This window comes from Schistocerca cancellata, chromosome 4, assembly GCF_023864275.1.
Source record: "Schistocerca cancellata isolate TAMUIC-IGC-003103 chromosome 4, iqSchCanc2.1, whole genome shotgun sequence".
Classification (NCBI taxonomy): Eukaryota; Metazoa; Arthropoda; class Insecta; order Orthoptera; family Acrididae; genus Schistocerca; species Schistocerca cancellata.
Genome location: NC_064629.1, coordinates 402,062,221 through 402,083,750, shown reverse-complemented (window position 1 = coordinate 402,083,750; position 21,530 = coordinate 402,062,221). Strand labels below are relative to the sequence as shown.

The 21,530-nt window shown below is 43.6% G+C and overlaps 1 protein-coding gene across 4 annotated transcripts in view; it reads left to right on the top strand.

Annotated features, from left to right (window-relative positions):
• The window catches only part of LOC126183233 (transmembrane protein 39A), a 161,101-nt gene that overhangs the window by 83,734 nt on the left and 55,837 nt on the right, over window positions 1–21,530 (top strand). For all 4 annotated transcript variants that reach the window (XM_049925019.1, XM_049925021.1, XM_049925020.1 and 1 more), the window contains exon 7: window positions 8,853–8,951. In XM_049925019.1, the coding sequence (XP_049780976.1) occupies window positions 8,853–8,951 (99 nt within the window). The remainder of the gene's footprint in view (window positions 1–8,852; window positions 8,952–21,530) is intronic.

Here is a 21,530-nt window from a genome sequence, read left to right as displayed (position 1 = left end):
GCAGGTCATGTCGGTATCCCAGAGAATGAACTGGCTCACCATTTGGCTAGAGAAGTGATTACTTGCCTCCCATATGCTTTAAGCTTCGACAGTCCAAGGTGTAGATCTGTTTATGCAAATAAGTCTTCTGTCAACTTGGAGGTAGAACAACATATGCTGGGCTAGTGCCTTCTCTAATAAACTCTGCACTATTGAGAAGGCTACCACTGCATGGTGCTCCTCCTTCCGTTCCTCCTGCAGGGAATCTGCAGTCCTATGTTGTCTCTGCATCAGGCATACTTGACTAACCTGTAGTTTTATTTTATGTAAGAGCCCCTCTGGTTCTGTTTGTGGAGCATTACATGTAGTAGCTCATTTCCTGGTGGAATGGTGCCGCCTCTTGCTAAGGATTGTCTTCCAAATTCTTTGCCCCTAATATTGGTGGATGGGACATGGGCACTGGTTCTCTGTTTTCTCAATAAAATTGGTTTTTAATTTCAGATATAAGGTTTTAAACTGCCTTCAGGGTGGGGTGGGGTGGGGTGGGGTGGGGTGGGGTGGGGTGGGGTGGTTGGGGCTGGGTCATCTCTCCATGCATGCTTGGACTGGGGACCGTCGACCCTACTCCCTTTTCCAGCTGCCTCCTTAATACCTATTTTACTCTTGTTAAAACTGCTTTGAGGTGTGGTTTGCATCTTTTTCTGCTGAACCCTATTTTCCATTTTAGGTGTAGCACTCTGTTGGGTAATTGATGCTCTTTAGTGCCTTGACTGCGATGGACCAGGGATGGGACAGCTGTGGGTTGGATAACTCCAATCACATGTAGAGCCCTGAGGACAACCACCTGCTGCCTTACCAATTTCTCTCATCTTGTTTTTATTATTGATAGTCCAACTGATATACATAACTTGTTTAGCCTTCTCACTTTCACTGTTCTGAATCTCCTGACTAGAGGAGATTCTTTGCTCTGTAACTGCCTTTGTTCTTAATGTGGTTAGAAGGGATCAGCCATGGAAGAACCCTCATTTTCTCTGAACTACATACTTCCCCAATGCATATACTTCTCTACAAATTATTTCTGAGCTCTGACATCAATATTGCCTTCAGTGTCCCAATCTTACTGCTCCTATGGACTTTGTGATCAGACATGTCCTGGAGTATTTCTCTAATTCCAGATGAACCAAAGGACTGATGGTCTTGCTGTTTAGTATTTTAACCCCCAACCAATCAACCAACCGTTATCAGAGTTTCAGCAGTCAGCACAGGTTTGGTGACTGTTGTTGACTTTGGAAACCTCCCCAAGACATTGATTACAATTTGTAGGAATGCTGTTGCTGCTAGTGGAATTGGTATCAGTCGTTCTGGAGATAATTTTGGCATGGGCTGCCATCACTGCCATTCTTTACAGTGGCTCACATACTGTCTAACCGTTCGGTAGAGACCTTGCCAGTGATACTTGCGTCTGACTCTGTCTGGAATCTTCACGAATTCCAGCTGACCAGATGTAGGAGCATCATAGAAATACTTGATATTATCTGGCCATAGATGAGCTGGGATGATGAACAACTATTTTTGCCCTACTGGATCATAGTTCCTATTTTACTATACTCCATTTATTAATTGGAGTCCTATTTTAGTTGCTTCTTTCAAGGCTTTTATGGTTTTCTGCAGAGGTGGTTCTTCCCTTGGTTCAACAGCAGTGTCATTTAAGGTAGCAATGACTGCTGTGTTCTTCCAGAGGATTCCTTGAAAGGCAGTCAGCATCTGTGAGTTTTGCATCTGCATTTGTATACAACCGTGATGTCACACTATTGAAGCATCAGTGCCCATCACAATGGTAGACTTCAACAGACCCTTCAGGCTAGTCAGCAAGCATAGCAAATGGTTACCAATCCTGACAGTGAAAGGTTTGCCAATTAAATATGGATGGAACTTGTTGATGGCCAAACAAACTGCAAGGCAATATTTCTTAGTTGTAGAGTTGTTCATCTCAGACTTGGAGAGTAGTCTCGAAGCGTAATCTATAACTTCTCCAGCACCTTACTTGAATATGCACTGGAACTGCACCTATACCATAACAGCTAGCATTGATGTGGAAGTTTTGTTCGTCTTACAATGCGAAGACTGGAGAAGATTTTAGCGCTTCCTTAAGGACAATAGGGTATTTGACTGTTTCCTGGAAATTGTCTTGAATGATTAAATAGGTTATTTTATGCTCCTAACACACTTATTTCCTCTTGCATGTCAGTATTCTTGTATAAAAATGGAAATGATATTCAGATAAGTTGAAAGCTCACTAAAATGCTCCATTTGAGTCGTGCTGCCTGTGACAGTACTGGCTGGCTCGCTGCTCTTACTGTCACAATGCTAATTCACATTGATGCCTGTTTTGGAATTTATGTTGTGGAAAATGAGTTACAAATGGTGTGTAGTACCATACTGTACAAAGAAATCTACAAAAATCCCTGAAAAGTTGTTTTTGAGTGTTCCAGAGAATGAGAAGATGCGTAAAACGTGGTTGCACTGAGCTAGCAACTTGCCACCACGTCGACGCACAAGTTCACGAACTTAATTAAAAATGTGTTGCACTTTGAAGTTAAAATTAACTTACCTCTGAGATATGCTGTCCCACTGTTAGAACGAAAGATAGCGTCATCAGTGAAATTAAACTCTTGAAAATTGTTGTTTTACTCTACTACACCTCAGTTATTCAGTAGCTCAGTTGTTGTCAAATGTTATGTGGGTATAATATGTGGACTCATTTGCAAAAGATCTGCAATTCCTTAGTTTTGAGAGAGATTAATGGTGTTGCAGGGAACAGGTAAAAGAATGCCCATCGTTACTCATATCACTGCTCTATTTGGGTGGAGCATAAACACATCAACTTTTGCAAGGCTTCTGCTATCAGTATTCACAGAATTCCTTTCTATTGCGACTTAAAGGTTGTAATTGTGTTTTGCATCACTAAGTAGCTAAACTGTTTGCAGTAAAAGTATGTAAAAACCTTGTAACATCAGCTAATACTCCCATAACACACGTAGAGCCTCATTTTATTCCTAGTATCTGTCACCAGAGCATCAGCTAGTAACAGAGTGTTTTTGATCATGTGACCCGATCTTAATATTTAATGATTTCTAAGCTTCAGTTACACAAAAATAACAGATATTGTGTGAGAATATTGACAGCAGATGCTATTTATATGGTATTGTCAATCAAAATAATAACAATCCGAATCATATTTTTAACATAGGAAAATAGCCTATTCAAGATTTAAAATCTTGAACATGGCCGTAAACAGCAACTGTAAAACTATAATCTTGGAAAGGCTGAAAAACTCAGCCAACCAGCTACGTAACACAGGTTTATTACATTCATTGATCTATGTTTCAGTAATTGTAAAATTATTTTCTTCAGAAGGAGATTTAATGCATAGAAATTATATATTTCTTACAAAGTACAATATTAATTGTCAGTTGATTATATGTAAGGCACTGGATATGCTTATTTGTGCATTTTTTATGCAGATGCACGTAGTGTCTTCCGTATGTAAGTTGCCTTAACTTAAGGGTCTAGTACGATAGTCAGTTGAGAAGTATTATCAGTGAAGTTCACACTGATGTTACTGATTACTGTGACTTGTTATTTTATTGATTTTGATGTGAATTTTTACTTGACAAAAACCTATGGCTTTATTCTAATGTACCTTTTCAACACATTATGTAACATGTAACTGTGTACCTTCGGCTTATAGTATTTTACCCACATTTACTATTTCTCTTTTAATTGCACATTTTGTGCAATATCTAAGTGTTACAGTCTCCTTCAGAAGAAGATAATTTTGTAATTACTGAAACCTAGGTGAAGGGTTCTAATAAACTTGTGTTATGCACCTGGTTGGCTGTTTTTTGGCCTGCGATCTGAACACCCTTTAACATGATTGTCAGACGGCTTAGCTGTTCTTCAGATGTCTTTGAAAAAATGACAGTATCATCTAGATACCAAAAGCCAGCTGTCCATCATATGTTGAAATGTGGCTGGAGCATTCCACAGTCCAAACAGTATGGCTTTGAACTCATAGAGACCAATTGGTGTTATGAAGGAGTCTTTGTGTTATGAAGGTAGTCTTTTTCTGGCCAGCCTCATCAATCTAGATTTGTAATTAAGCTGTTTGCATGTTCATTGTTGATAAATATTTTGCTCCTTTCAAGCAGTGTAGGGTATCATTAGTGCACTGCATTGTGCACACACATTGTTTTGTGATTTTATTAAGTAGTCGAAAGTTGGTGCGAAAATACCACATGCCATCCTTCTTCACAAATATGACAGGAGAGGATGAAAGACACTCTTAAGGTTTAGTGTCTTCATCTCACAGCTCCTTCTCCATCTCCAGGATTATCTATCATTCAGCTGGTGACAGTCTGAGTCCTGGCTAATTGCTGGATGATCCCAAATGTTGATACTGTATTTTACCATGAATCACTCGGTCTCTCTTCTCTGTTCTGCATAGGAAGGCATCCAAAAATTTGTAAAGAATGGCTAGTCAACATTGTTCTGTGGTCAGCTCAGATTCTACTGGCAATTTGATAGTAGCTTCCTCCCCTCTGTTATCTGTGATGGTAGCAGAGCACAATTCTTTGTCAATGACATTAAGGTGCTTTTCCTGGACTGCTTCAGCTGCCCTTATGCATACATATAGGGATGAGTTGTGGCTGCTCGTGATAATTGGTGATCTGAAGTTTTCTTGGCCACCTACAATACTGATGATTGTCACTGAAATGTAGATTTCTTTTGTGAGTCTTTTGCAATCAATGAAAGCTTCACAGTTTAACTGTGCATCTTGATCGATGACGGGAACTTGTCTCATTGATAACAGCAAGGTAACATCATCTGCAGTGGCAGACAACTGCCCAGAGCAGGATTTGCAGTGTGTTCTTGTTGGAATGGCTTTGTCAGTCTGGGGCTTTGATCTTCCACAGTCTGACTGCTTGTGATGCCTACAGGAAGTCCCCATCCAAGAATAACTTTGACCCCATTCTGTTAAAACGACAAATTTGAAGAGCAGCAGTATATCATTGTATCTTTTTGGTCCATGTTTGCATAAAGAAATCATGGAGTTGTTGGTCTGCATTGATGCAAAACAATTTTGTTTTATGTTCTTTCCCAACATAGTTTCAATGACAATATCACCATCATCAGTAATTTTTTTTTCTGTATCATAAAATAAGCTAAATTAGCATTGTTAAAAACATTACAAAACATTATTACAAATGTCTTGTTTGGTTCCAGGTGCTGTATTGTATGAAACAGGTGAACTGTGAAACTATTCACACATTACACTACTTTGAAACAAACAATACACATGTAATAACATTTTGTAATGTTTATAATGATGCTAATTTTGCATGTTATAAAGTAAAGAAAAATTCACTGATGATGGCAATATTATTGCTGAACCTAGTCTGGTAAAGGATATAAAACAAAAGTGTTTTGCATCAAGGCAGACCCACATTTCCGTATTGTTTCTGCATATATCATTGACAGTTATTTGTGCAGTACATGTTCCAGTAAGCTGGATGTGTTTCCCATTTGCAACCTTCTGTACAATCACTTTCGTATCCTAGATCGTAGTCTTCTTTAGCCCTTGAGTTGATTTGTGCCCAGATAAGTTGACCAGTGATGATGACACCAGTGAATTTCCTGAAACCTTGATGACTGTTTTCCATGAAGGATTTTCATCTATGGCAGTCTCATCTCTGTAGATAGTTAACTCACTTAGCTCTCTTGTATTAAACGGCTAGGCAAACAGCAACCAGGAATGGTTAGGGAGTGCTGGAAAGTAACGTCATACAGATTATGCCAATGTCCCCCCCCCCCCCCCCCCCCCCCCACAGGTGAACTACAATTTTCTACAGATGACTGGCACCAACAGAACTGTTAAAACGGTTGCCATCTAGTGGCATAGTGGTCATCAGAAAATTGCCATTTTTCTCTGCAGTAATACACAACTCGTTCAGAGCATCCACAGTGGAAATGCACTGACATGTTGTCCTCTGTCTTCCAAATGTCTGTTCGTCCGTGATGTGCTACACTTGGTGGAGGAGCAGGTTGTCTGTGCATTGGTTGGGTGCTGAGTGGTTGTTTGATGGCTCAGGCATAGTTCTGTATTGGCAGAGTCCATTCTTCCTTATACATTTGACTAGTGGCAGAGATTGATACTAATGACTGACACATCTCTTCAACATTTTCTAATATCCCTGGCATATAGGGTGGATATTTGTGTCTGCTATCTCTTGCTTACTTGGTCTGGCAGTTCTTTTTGCCATAAAACACTGTATCTCTTCTCTTGCTACCTGACATATGAGAGAGTTGAGGTTGTGATATAAAACACTCCCACAAAGCACGTTTATTACAAACTTACAGCCAGACCAGAACTGAGGTCCTGGACGGATAGTGCTGCTGTTTATACAAACATAGAATATTCCAGAATATACAAACATAACAAACATAAGAAATTTCGAGAACCTTCCAGAAATGATAAATGCCAGATAACTAATAACAGCTGGTGGTCGGGCTTGAACCGGTGACCCACAGCGTGCCAATGATCTATGCTAACTGCTACGTTACAATCCATGCACCACAGCTTGTGCCAATATTGTATACCACCTGTTCTTTAATTGTTGCGCAACATCATAAGTGGGTATGACCACCAACCTGTTGTCACAGTTGTCAGCCTGAATGAATGCCACTGCCAAATGGTGCCAAGAACAGAAGTTTGAAAGAACACAATACCAAACACAACATGCTTGATTTCGATGTCTGCTTCACAATCCATGCCCTCTGGATCCTATATCCAATATCAGCTTTTGTGAGTTATGCAGATGGGAGTTGTCATTGCCACACACACTCCAGTCATGTTTTCATGGCCTCTAGCTCTGCGAGGCTTTGTGACCATAGCCACATTCCCTTCTTCCTCATGACCTGAATTTCTTTTATCCTGCACTCATTGAGAATCTCTGCAGTCTCCCTCTTCCTTTGTTCTGTTTTCTCCTCCCAGTTGACTCATCCTCATTGTTCTCCACTGTGCACAACTCCCCCTGTCTGAAATCAGAAGGAGCTAACTGGTTGCATGTTTTTATCCCACCCTCTCCCTCCCTGTCAGCAGCCATCCTTCCACCAACCCTCCCTCCACTCCTGCCTTCTTTCTCCCCACCTGTCTGCCCACTCCACCTGATGCAACCTGTCATTCCAGTTGAGTGGTAATATCAGCACAATGTGCTGAGCCAGGGCAATGTAACTGGAACCGTATCTCTGTGTGTGTGTGTGTGTGTGTGTGTGTGTGTGTGTGTGTGTGTGTGAGAGAGAGAGAGAGAGAGAGAGAGAGAGAGAGAGAGAGAGAGAACGCATTTATTTATTTATAATGTAGCTTTGAGGAAGGATTTGTCCAAAAGCTAGCAACGTTCTGTCTTATTTATTTGACTCTCGATAGCTCAGTAACTCAACCATACAGTGGATTATTTAGATGGGTGTTGTTCATATCTATGTGTTGTTCATGCATAGGTTAGCTTACCTGAACCTGAAGTTGTCTCCCCAATGTTGTGATTTACCAAACATGACCAATGAATAAATTGGCATATGTAGAATCATCTGCCTGGTATTGCTATAAAATGGTCTACACAGATGATAAAAATAGATTTTATATTTTGACAGTTTCTTATAATATCACCACAGGTAGCAATCTAAAGCAGAAATCTTTGTGACAAATGATCAGTGATCTTTTAAAATGTTTGTTTGCTTGGAAAGGGAAAACAATAATGAGTGATATTTTAGTTTGATAATATATAAGGGAACCTTAAATTTCATTCAGGTATTTGGAACAATGTGAAAACAGAATACAGATACATTCTATAACTTGTACTTGAAATGTATCATTGAAGTTTCAGAGAAATATTTGTTGTGATGTATAAGTACAGAGTAAAAGCCCCTGAAGTCAAATATTCTCTTTATATTAGAAAAAAATCAATAAGAACAAACTTCTATTTGAGGCACAAGAAATAAAATACATGTAAGAGCTTCTGCTGCTCATCATGTGATTTTAGGTCATAGGTAATGTTAACTTTTCAGTTAGTTTGAGAGACATAAAAACTAATGTGTTTGTGTGTGTAATAAAACATTGTACATGTCCAAATAAGTAAATGGTACCAGGAAACCGTACATAACAATAGACACTATGTGCCCAAGCTTGTGCTATTCTGCATAGTGCTGTATTATACTTCACATACATTTATAGCAATTGTTAATGATGTCCACTTCTATGTTTCATAATAAATAATTATGGGCCACATCGGTTTATAAATTTGTCTGTTGGCTTCTATCTCTGGTTCTATGGCTGATGTTCGTTTGATGATTTTTCTGACGTTTTGCCAGCATGAGTGGCTGGCATTCTCAAAGTTTCACCCTCCATTGCTGGTGGTGGAACTTCGACAATGCCAGCCACTCGTGCTGGTGAAACGTCAGAAAAATCGTCAGACAAATGTCGGCTGGAGAAACTGAGACAGAAGCCAACAGGCAGTTTGTCAATAAGTGGCCATGAAAGCCGTAACAGTTTTGTTATAAATTTGTACCTAGTACCACTGTCCAACCCATCCCCCTTTGTTCTTAATCAATCCATGTGTAGTGCCTGTAATATCGTGTCTGTAGTCCTTTCAGTATGAAAGGCGTTGGGGGAAGGCAGAGGTGAGAGAATGTTTTGGTACAATGATAGTTCGTAGTGTTATTATAGTTATGTCAGAGTCTATGCTTAGTGTATGTTTGTTTCTTTAAAATATCTGTGTGCCATTACCAAAACAATGTAAAGAGAATTTAAATACTTACAGGTTAATTCTGTTATGCCTGGTGATGTCTTCCCTGGTTTGGTCTGCATACCACATTTTGCAAAATCATCCAATAGTAAATATTTTCTATTTATGCTATCCGTAAGTACTCATTTTACTTATGTATTTTTTATTAATTCTTGTTTAAGCTTGTGAACAACAACCCCTTCAAAAATGGCACTACAGTACTCTGTGTGCTATGCAAATTAATTATGTATGATCAGCGAGATAGAGGGGCTGGTCAGTACTTACCTCAGCTCAGTACAGCCGATAGATACACATAAAACAGAACCGAAAATTTACGTTCCTAGCTTTCGGAACAAATGTTCCTTCATCAGGGAGGAGAGAGGGGAAAGAAAGGGAAGAAGGGAAAGGAGATTCAGTTACTCACAACCCAGGTTATGAAGCAACAGGGAAAGCAAAATAGGGAGGGTAGCAAGGATGGAGGCATGGTTGTCAGAGGGAAGCCAAAGATATTCTACTGTAAGTACTGTGCCAGCTTCAAACCAAAGAGGATGCATACAGAAGTAAAGAGGTATATAGTATAAAGATAAACACAACTATGTAGGATGAAAAGATGCGTGAATGGCTAAAGAGGAAAGGGAAAGAGGAGAAAACTGAGGAGTAAATGGGAGTGAGGTTGTTTAACGTAGGTTCAGTCCAGGGGGATGGCGGGATGAAAGGATGTGTTGGAGTGCAAGTTCCCATGTCCGCAGTTCAGAGGGACTGGTGTTGGGTGGGAGAAGCCAAATGGCACATACGGTGTAGCAGGTTCCTAGGTCCCTAGAATTATGCTGGAGGGCATGCTCCGCTACTGGGTATTGGGCATCTCCTAGGCGGACAGTTCGTCTGTGTCCGTTCATGCGCTCAGCCAGTTTAGTTGTTGTCATGCCGATGTAAAAGGCTGTGCAGTGCAGGCATGTCAGTTGATAAATGACATGTGTAGTTTCACACGTGGCCCTGCCTTGAATTGTGTATGTTTTACCAGTAGCGGGGCTGGAGTAGGTGGTTGTGGGGGGATGCATGGGGCAGGTTTTGCACCGGGGTCGGTTACAGGGGTAGGAACTGCTGGGTAGAGAAGGTAGTCTGGGAATATTGTAGGGTTTAACAAGGATGGTACGGAGGTTAGGGGGGCGACGAAAGGCAACTCTGTGTGGTGTGGGGAGAATTTTGTCAAGGGATGATCTCATTTCAGGGGTTGACTTGAGAAAGTCATATCCCTGGCGGAGTAATTTGTTGATGTTTTCGAGGCCAGGATAATATTGGGTGACAAGGGGGATGCTTCTGTGTGGTCTGGGGGTGGGAACATTGTTGTTGGATGGGGAGGAATGTATTGCTTGGGAAATCTGTTTGTGGACAAGGTCTGCAGGATAGTTGTGGGAGAGGAAAGCACTGGTCAGGTTATTGGTGTAATTGTTGAGGGATTTGTCACTGGAGCAGATACGTTTGCCACGAATACCTAGGCTGTAGGGAAGGGAGCGTTTGATGTGGAAAGGATGGCAGCTGTCAAAGTGAAGGTACTGTTGTTTGTTTGTGGGTTTGATATGGACAGAGGTGTGGATGTGAGCCTCAACAAGATGAAGGTCAACATCCAGGAAGGTGGCTTGGGTTTTGGAGAAGGACCAGGTGAAATTCAGATTCGAAAAGGAGTTGAGGTTATGGAGGAAATTAAGGAGTGTTTCTTCACCATGAGTCCAGACCACAAAGGTGTCATCTATAAACCTATACCAGGCCAGGGGAAGCAGCTGTTGGGTCTTCAGGAAAGCCTCCTCCATGCGGCTCATGAAGAGGTTGGCATAGGATGGAGCCATCCTGGTTCCCATGGCCGTTCCCCTGATTTGTTTGTAGGTCTGGCCTTCAAAAGTGAAGTAATTATGGGTGAGGATGAAGTTGGTAAGTGTGATAAGGAACGAGGTTTTTGGAAGATCTTCGGGTGGGCGTTGGGAGAGGTAGTGCTCAAGGGCAGAGAGACCATGGGTATGTGGGATGTTTGTGTAAAGGGATGTAGCATCTGTGGTGACAAGAAAGGTTTCAGGTGGGAGAGGAGTGGGAATGGATTTGAGGCATTCTAGGAAGTGGTTTGTGTCTTTGATGTAGGATGGGAGTCTGCGGGTGATAGGTTGGAGGTGCTGGTCTACCAGAGCTGAGATACGTTCGGTTGGGGCTTTGAAGCCTGCTACAATGGGACGGCCAGGATGGTTCTCTTTGTGGATTTTGGGTAATAGGTAGAAGGTAGGGGTACGTGGCTCAGGTGGAGTGAGTAAGGCTATGGAAGCTGTTGTGAGGCCTTGTGAGGGACCTTGGATTTTTTGGATATTCGTGGCAAACGTATCTGCTCCAGTGACGAATCCCTCAAGAATTACACCAATAACCTGACCAGTGCTTTCCTCTCCCGCAACTATCCTGCAGACCTTGTCCACAAACAGATTTCCCAAGCAATAGATTCCTCCTCATCCAACAACAATGTTCCTACCCCCAGACCACACAGAAGCATCCCCCTTGTCACCCAATATTATCCTGGCCTCGAAAACATCAACAAATTACTCCGCCAGGGATATGACTTTCTCAAGTCAACCCCTGAAATGAGATCATCCCTTGACAAAATTCTCCCCACACCACACAGAGTTGCCTTTCATCGCCCCCTTAACCTCCGTAACATCCTTGTTAAACCCTACAATATTCCCAGACTACCTTCTCTACCCAGTGGTTCCTACCCCTGTAACTGACTCCGGTGCAAAACCTGCCCCATGCATCCCCCCACAACCACCTACTCCAGCCCCGCCACTGGTAAAACATACACAATTCAAGGCAGGGTCACGTGTGAAACTACACGTCATTTATCAACTGACATGCCTGCACTGCACAGCCTTTTACATCGGCATGACAACAACTAAACTGGCTGAGCGCATGAACGGACACAGACGAACTGTCCGCCTAGGAGATGCCCAATACCCAGTAGCGGAGCTTGCCCTCCAGCATAATTCTAGGGACTTAGGAACCTGCTACACCGTATGTGCCATTTGGCTTCTCCCACCCAACACCAGTCCCTCTGAACTGCGGAGATGGGAACTTGCACTCCAACACATCCTTTCATGCCGCCATCCCCCTAGACTGAACCTACGTTAAACAACCTCACTCCCATTAACACCTCAGTCTTCTCCTCTTTCCCTTTCCTCTTTAGCCATTCACGCATCTTTTCATCCTACATAGTTGTGTTTATCATTATACTATATACCTCTTTACTTCCGTATGCATCCTCTTTGGTTTGAAGCTGGCATAGTACTTACAGTAGAATGTCTTTGGCTTCCCTCTGACAACCATGCCTCCATCCTTGCTACCCTCCCTATTTTGCTTTCCCTGTTGCTTCATAACCTGGGTTGTGAGTAACTGAATCTCCTTTCCCTTCTTCCCTTTCTTTCCCCTCTCTCCTCCCCGATGAAGGAACATTTGTTCCGAAAGCTAGGAACGTAAATTTTCGGTTCTGTTTTATGTGTATCTATCGGCTGTACTGAGCTGAGGTAAGTACTGGCCAGCCCCTCTATCTCTTTGTTAGTATTTGTTTCACAACTTTATATGAGATTTTCCATTAATCATTTATGTATGATCAAATTTGTTATATGGCCAAAAGACTTCAGACACCCAACTGGACATATGCTGAGGGTTATCAGAGTATGTAGGGTAAAAATGAAAACACAGTATTAAACAATGGAAAATCCAGGATGGAATAATGACAATATTATGAAAGGAATAGATTGTTACTCACCACATAGTGGAAATGTTGAATTGCTGACAGGTGCAACAAAAATACTGCTAAACAAGTAAGCTTTTGTGCTAAAAAAAGCCTTCTTCACACACACACACACACACACACACACACACACACACGACCACTGTCTCTGTCTGCCAGGGCCAGACTGCAGGCTGCTGTTCGTGATGGGAGAAGCATTCTAGGTGGTGGGCATAAGGATGAGGCTGGGAGGGGGAGGGGTAGCAGCATGGTGGTGGGGGACAGTAAAGTGCTGTTTCTGGAAGCATACATGGACAAGGTGGAGAGAGGGTAGGGCAGATAGGTGCAGTAGGGAGGTTAGACGAGGGCAGGGGGGAATGGGAGGGGTCGGGAAAGAAAAGAAATAAAAAGACTGTGGATGTGTTTATGGAATAGAAGGCAGTGTAGTGCTGGAATGTGAACAGGGAATTGCACGGGTGGGAACTCTTCCTGCAATACATCCTGTGTTTCTATAATTCTCCTGGTCTCAACCTTCATTAGTCATTGTCCTCTACCCACCTATCCCCTTCCCTGTTCTCACTCTAGCACTATATGTAATGCTATTCCACCAACACGCCCACAATCATTTTACTTCTCTCTTTTACCAACCCCCTCCCACCTCTCCCCGTCTAACCTCCCAGCTGCACCCAGCTGCCCTACCCTCTCTGCACCTCGCCCTGTATGCTACCACAAGCAGCATCTTACTGTCTCTTATTCATATGCTGCTACCTGTCTCCTTCCCAGCCTCCCCCACCACCCAGATTGCTTCTCCCGTTGAAACACAATAAAATAGAAATGAGTGAATTCAGAATGAGTGAACAGAGAGGACTTCCTGTTTTTGAATGGGGCATAATTGTAGGGGCCAACACATAGTTGCATTTCAGTTGAGAGTACTTCACACGAGTTACATGTGCCCAAGACTATTTTTACATGTGTTATTTTGACGTAGAAATGTCAGGGAAGCACTGAGCTCATCATACCTTGGCAAGGCCTATTATATAACCTCATACAGACCACTTAACAGTAAAGCAATTTGTGTTAAACAATCGCCAACATATTTGCAGTTACTGCAGAGGAGATCCATTGCATCCCAAGTGCATAAATCAGGGTCTGCATGATGTGTTGATAAACAATAAGATCCAGATTACGTGGGTGTACTTCTTCTCAGAAAGCAGCCATTGACACAAGGAGGAGTATGCAGTGTCACATAGGATAGGGTGAAAATGCTGTTTCTGATCAGCAGAGAACTGGCTGTAGATTCTGTTGATTGATGTGTCTTGTTAATTTGAATTGCCTTGGTGTGTTGTGAAAACATGAAAATTAGTTGTAGTGATGCAGTTATCTGGAGGCTTTTGACTATAGTCTCAGCTATGCCAAAATGAATATTCATAACATGTGACAAGTTGCATGCTTTCCCACACTGTGGCAATGGTTTGCATTTGGATGTTGTACTAGCATTTTAATCATCTACTCTGTAGTACATGAGCCATTGCATCATAGTTCAAAGAAAATAATTGGAGTTGAACACTGTAATATTAGCAAAAGGAGGCTCTGCAGGCTATTTGTTACCCAACTACATCTTTTAACTCTGAGGGGCAGATAAATGCCATAAAAATTTACCCTAGAGGGTAGGTTTCTACTGTAGGTTTGTAAAAATTCACCTTAAAAATAACAAAATATTAGCATTAAATGTGGTCATCGCAGCTAACCACCACCCCATTACGGTATACAAGTTTGATAGTTGGTGGATGAACTTTGGTGTAACTTTCTTTTTATTTTCATGCTATCTCTTAAAACAGTTATTGCCTGCTCTCGGGCAAACAGGTACTTTGCACGCTGAATGCATACACACAGTTTGTATTGGGCTTTTTCTTGAACTGCAAATTGCACATGTCCATTCCAGTCTCCTTCCACATAATGAATGAATTTCTTACATAGTCGTCTGCAAAGTGAAAAAACAATCTGATCTACTGTTTCTTGCTCTTCCTGTGTGTAGCATAGTCTTTCATTCGATCAAAATAATCCAGATAGTTCATACTGGAATTGTAATCTTTCAACACAAGTGGGGCAAGTGATATTGGTTATTGTTCATTTCTAATTCCATTGGGAACCGTGTGCACCATGACGGTATTATTGTCAATATATACTATGTGATCAAAAGTATCCGGACACCAGGCTGAAAATGACTTATAAGTTTGTGGCGCCCTCCATAGGTAATATTGCAATTCAGTATGGTGTTGGCCCACCCTTAGCCTTGATGACAGTTTCCACTCTCGCAGGCATACGTTCAGCCAGGTGCTGGAAGGTTTCTTGGGGAATGGCAGCCCATTCTTCACGGAGTGCTGCACTGAGGAGAGGTATTGATGTTGGTCGGTGAGGCGTGGCACGAAGTCAGCGTTCCAAAACATCCCAAAAGCATTCTATAGGATTCTGGTCAGGACTGTGTGCAGGCCAGTTCATTACTGGGACATTATTGTCGTGTAACCACTTTGCCACAGGCCGTGCATTATGAAGAAGTGCTCGATCGTGTTGAGATATGCTGTCACCATCCCCGAATTGCTCTTCAACAGTGCGAAGCAAGAAGGTCCCTAAAACATTAACGTAGGCCTGTGCTGTGATAGTGCCACACAAAACAACAAGGGGTGCAAGCCACCTCTATGAAAAACATGACCACACCATAACACCACCACCTTGGCACGACACACGCTGGCAGGTGACATTCACCGGGCATTCACCATACTCACAACCTGCCATCGAATGGCCAGATTGTGTACCTCGATTCGTCACTCTACACAACAGTTTTTCCAGTGTTTAGTCGTACAATGTTTACGCTCCTTACAGCAAGCGAGGCATCGTTTGGCATTTACCGGTGTGATGTGAGGCTTATGAGTAGGCGGCTCGACCATGAAATCCAAGTTTTCTCACCTCCCACCTAACTGTCATAGTACTTGCTGTGGATCCTGATGCAGTTTGGAATTCGTGTGTGATGGTCTGGATAGATGTCTGTCTATTACATATTACGACCCTCTTCAACTGTCAGCGGTCTCTGTCAGTCAGCAGACGAGATAGGCTTGTAGGCTTTTGTGCTGTATGTGTCCCTTCACCTGTCTGCTTCACTATCACATTGGAAACAGTGAGCCTAGGGATGTTTAGGAGTGTGGAAATCTCGCGTACAAATGTATGACACAAGTGACACCTAATCACCTGACCACGTTCGGAGTCCATGAGTTCCGCAGAGTGCCCCATTCTGCTCTCTCATGATGTCTAATGACTACTGAGGTCACTGATACTTAGTACCTGGCAGTAGGTGGCAGCACAATGCACCTAATATGAAAAACATATGTTTTTTGGGGTGTCCGGATACTTTTCATCACATAGTGTATTTTGGATAAATGGCAGCATCGGTTATAAATATTGAAATCCTTTATTTTACAGGTCGATGTTGGTCACTGTGTGATCATCTTCAGTGCAAATTATTCGAATCTTGTAGCCCCATATCATAATAGCACAAAATTTGTATGAGGTGTAACATGTACTGTTTTGATTACTTCCAACCGGTATCTTCACTTTTGCTGCATATAATAATTTTTAAATTTACAGAAGAGCCTATCTTGTAACCTTACCAGTTGCTGATCCAATGTACAGTGGACTGTACTGTAATTTAAAAATTATTATATGCAGTAAAATGAATATATCGGTTGGAAGTAATCATCGCAGTACATGTTACGACTCATAGAAAGTGTTGTGCTACTAATGGTATGGGCCTACAGGGTTCAAATAATTTGCACTGAAGATGGTCACAGTTACCTAAATCGATTTGTAATATAAAGGATTTCAATATTGATGACCAGTGCTGCCATTTACCGAAAATATATTGGTTATTGTTCTGTCTTTCATCGCCCCCTGCGGGTGCGGGGGTAACAATAGGCCCGAGGTATTCCTGCCTGTTGTAAGAGGCAACTAAGAGGAGTTTCACATGTTTCGGCCTTTATGTGATGGTCCCCTGTAGGGTTTGACCTCCATTCTTCGAAATTTTCCCGAAGAGTGAGCCAATTGGGGAAGGGTGCCTTACATGGTGCATCGTGTCCATCGTGCGTTGAGATCTTTAGCCCACTTTCTCATAATCACATTTCAGTCCCGCTCATTCTCCATCTCTTGGGCAAGGAAACCTTCCTGGGTGCATTTTCCACCATGCACTGCGCAGTGTTGCTTTCTGCGTCAACGATGACCATGGACTACTTTGCACCCGATATCCAGCACAATAGCCAGTCCGTTGTGGTGGGGACACCATGTACCCTGTTGGTTGTAGACCCCCCCCCCCCCCCCTCCCGACCACACAGAGATTGCTCTGCTGATGCCTGCGCCGTTAACCCCTCACATATGCCAAGGGGTAGATGCCCAACCCCCTAGGGCATCGGAACTCCTGACAATGGCCATCCTGCAAGGCGCCCTTAGCTGCGGCTGGTGGCGCCCTTGGGGAGAGCCCCTGGTCAGAGCGGGTGGCATCGGGACGGATGACACGTGATGAAGCGTAGTCCATCATCTCTTGCTGGCGGTGAAACACCAGCAGTCTCTAAGCATTCACAAGCTCAATTCAGTGCACAGAAGTATGACCCCAACTCATTCTCCTCCCTGGCCACACCATGGGAGGAACGTCAGCCTAATAATGGCAGTGGATATTATTCGCCCCGGTACCTTGTATGTTCGAGAGCTGATGGGGAATCTTTCATGACAGTGAAGCCTTAGCTTTTGTTGAGCATTTGGAGGACAACTTTGGGGAGACGGAGGGATTGTCCAAAACGAGATCTGGGTCCGTCTTGATAAAAACAGCATCCTCGGCCCGGTCACGGGCATTACTCACTTATGACAAGTTGGGGGGTGCTTCTGTAAGCATCACACCCCATAAGAGCTTAAATATAGTCCAGGGTATTGTATTTCACAGGGACCTTCATTTGCAGTCTGACGATGAGCTGCGCGCCAGTTTAGAGCGTTGAGGTGTAAATTTTGTCTGGCATGTCCACCGGGGTCGGAGGGATAATCAAGTTGCCACCAGTGCCTTCATCTTGGCCTTTGAGGGTGATACATTGCCCGAGAAGTTCAAGGTGATGGTCTACTGCTGCGATGTAAAGCCATATATCCCCCCCCCCTCCCCCCCTCGAACCGTTGGGGACGTCTGTCCCCACTTTTAAGCCGGAGAAGCGTTAGTCTTCTTCGGTTTCTCTCCCTAGGAAGGGGTCCCTTGGGTCACTCCCTTCCCAGGTTTCTGCTAGTGGGAAAGATGACACCCGCCAGTCGCTGAAGAGCTCAAAAGCAGCTGGTCGTAAGGCTTCATGCTCATCTTCAGTCCCAGAGACTGAGCCAGTGAAGCCCTCCCAGCCATGGAAATCCAAGGAGCAGCGAGAGAAATCCAAAAAGAAGACCCCTAAAACCAAGGAAATTGCGGTGGCACCCACACCACTGCTACCTACAAGCTGTGCGTCTGTGGATGAGGTGGAGATTCTGGCGTCCGCTGAGGACCTAGATCTCGCCAGACCCTCGGACACAATGGATATAGACTGCTCAGGCAATAAGTTGGTGGCAGCAGGTGACTCTGAGGCATAAACTGCCTCATTGAATGTTCCATGTCTTCCCAGTATCATGATGACATCATCCTCCAGTGGAATTGTGGCGGTTTTTTCCACCGCCTGGCTAAGCTACAGCAACTGTTAAGCTTTAACCTGCTATCTGCATTGCCCTCCAGGAATTCTGGTTCCCGGCAATGTGGACCCCTGCCCTCCTCAGCTATAAGGGATATTACAGGAACCGTAGTGACTATAATTGAGTGTCTGGTGGGGTTTGCATTTATGTCCTAAACTCAGTCTGTAGTGACACTGTGCCCCTTCAAACCCCTCTTGAAGCTGTGTCTGTCAGAATAGGGACGACGCAGGAAATAACTGTGTGCAATGTATATCTTCCTCCAGATGGTGCAGTACCCCTGAATGTATTAGCTGCACTGATTGATCAACTCCCTAAAGCTTTCCTACTTTTGGGAGATTTTAACACCCATAACCCCTTGTGGGGTGACACCATGCTTACTGGCCAAGGCAGAGATATCGAAACTTTACTGTCTCAGTTCGACCTCTGCCTCTTAAATACTGAGGCCGCCACACAGTTCAGTGTGGCTCATGGTAGTTACTCGGCCATTGATTTATCAATCTGCAGGCCAGGACTTCTCCCTTCTATCCACTGAAGGTCATATGACGACCTGTGTGGTAGTGACCACTTCCCCATCTTCCTGTCACTGCCAAGGTGTCAGGCCCAGGGACACCTGCCCAGATGGACTTTGTTTGGCAGACTGGGAAACTTTCACCTATGCTGTCACTGTTGAATCTCCCCTACATATTAATGTCGATGTGATGGTTGAGCAGGTGACTACAACAATTGTTTCTGCAGCAGAAAACACAGTCCTTCGCTCTTTAGGGTGCCCCCGGTGTAAGGCAGTCCCTTGGTGGTCGCTGGAAGTTGCTGAAGCAATTGAGAAGCGTCGGCGAGCTCTACAGTGGCATATACGACACCCTTCCCTGGAGCACCTCATAGCCTTTAAACGGCTCCGTGCCCGCGTTTGCCAACTTATCAAACAATGGAATTAGGAGTGTTGGGAGAGATACATCTCGACCATTGGGTGCCATACGTCACCTTCTCAAGTTTGGGCAAAGATCAAACGTCTTTTCGGGTACTAGACCCCAACAGGTGTTCCCGGTGTTACCATAAATGGGGTGTTATCTACTGATGCAAATGCGATTGCTGAGCACTTTGCTCTAGGCTCTGCATCGAAGAGTTACCCCCCAGCCTTTTGCACTCAAACGGCGGCTGGAAGGGAAAGTTCTCTCATTCACTACACACCACAGTGAATACTATAATGCCCCATTTACAGAGTGGGAGCTCCTCAGTGCCCTTGCACATTGCCCCGACACAGCTCCAGGGCCTCATTGGATCCACAGCCAGATGATTAAACATGTCTCATCTGACCACAAGTGACATATCCTCATCACTTTCAACTGGATCTGGTCTGGTCTGATGACGTCGTTCCTTCGCAGTGGTGGGAGAGCACCATCATTCTGTTGCTCAAACCCGGTAAAAACCCACTTTATGTGGATAGCTATCAGCCCATCAGCCTCATCAATGTTGTTTGTAAACTGCTATAATGTTTGGTGTGTCGGCGGTTGGTTTGGGTTCTGGAGTCACGTGGCCTACTGGCTCCATGTCTGGGTGACTTCCGCCAGGGTCATTTTACCACTGATAATCTTGTGCCGCTTGAGTCTGCCATCCGAACAACTTTTTCCAGATGCCAACACCTGGTTGCCATCTTTTTTTTACTTACGTAAAGCGTACAACATAGCCTGGCGACATCATATCCTTGCCACATTGTATGAGTGGGGTGTGCGGGGCCTGCTCCTGATTTCTATCCAAAACTTCCTCTGAACCTGACCTACGTTCTGACTTACGCCGTAGGGTTTTTCAGCTTTGGGAGACAGAATGGTATAACAGTATGCACAACAAACTTAGTGTCATTAAGGAGACTACGAATGTAGACAGACTAAAGGCCGAAATACTAAATGTCTTTTTCCAAAGTTGTTTCACAGAGGAAGATTGCACTGTAGTTCCTTCTCTAGATTGTCGCACAGATGACAAAATGGTAGATATCGAAATAGACGACAGAGGGATAGAGAAACAATTAAAATCGCTCAAAAGAGGAAAGGCCTCTGGACCTGATGGGATACCAGTTCAATTTTACACAGAGTACGCGAAGGAACTTGCCCCCCTTCTTGCAGCGGTGTACCGTAGGTCTCTAGAAGAGCGTAGCGTTCCAAAGGATTGGAAAAGGGCACAGGTCATCCCCGTTTTCAAGAAGGGACGTCGAACAGATGTGCAGAACTATAGACCTATATCTCTAACGTCGATCAGTTGTAGAATTTTGGAACACGTATTGTGTTCGAGTATAATGACTTTTCTGGAGACTAGAAATCTACTCTGTAGGAATCAGCATGGGTTTCGAAAAAGACGGTCATGTGAAACCCAGCTCGCGCTATTCATCCACGAGACTCAGAGGGCCATAGACATGGGTTCACAGGTAGATGCCGTGTTTCTTGACTTCCGCAAGGCGTTCGATACAGTTCCCCACAGTCGTTTAATGAACAAAGTAAGAGCATATGGACTATCAGACCAATTGTGTGATTGGATTGAGGAGTTCCTAGATAACAGGACGCAGCATGTTATTCTCAATGGAGAGAAGTCTTCCGAAGTAAGAGTAATTTCAGGTGTGCCGCAGGGGAGTGTCATAGGACCGTTGCTATTCACAATATACATAAATGACCTGGTGGATGACATCGAAAGTTCACTGAGGCTTTTTGCAGATGATGCTGTGGTGTATCGAGAGGTTGTAACAATGGAAAATTGTACTGAAATGCAGGAGGATCTGCAGCGAATTGACGCATGGTGCAGGGAATGGCAACTGAATCTCAATGTAGACAAGTGTAATGTGCTGCGAATACACAGAAAGATAGATCCTTTATCATTTAGCTACAAAATAGCAGGTCAGCAACTGGAAGCAGTTAATACCATAAATTATCTGGGAGTACGCATTAGGAGTGATTTAAAATGGAATGATCATATAATGTTGATTGTCGGTAAAGCAGATGCCAGACTGAGATTCATTGGAAGAATCCTAAGGAAATGCAATCCGAAAACAAAGGAAGTAGGGTACAGTATGCTTGTTCGCCCACTGCTTGAGTACTGCTCAGCAGTGTGGGATCCGTACCAGATAGGGTTGATACAAGACATAGAGAAGATCCAACAGAGAGCAGCGCGCTTCGTTACAGGATCATTTAGTAATCGCGAAAGCGTTACGGAGATGATAGCTAAACTCCAGTGGAGGA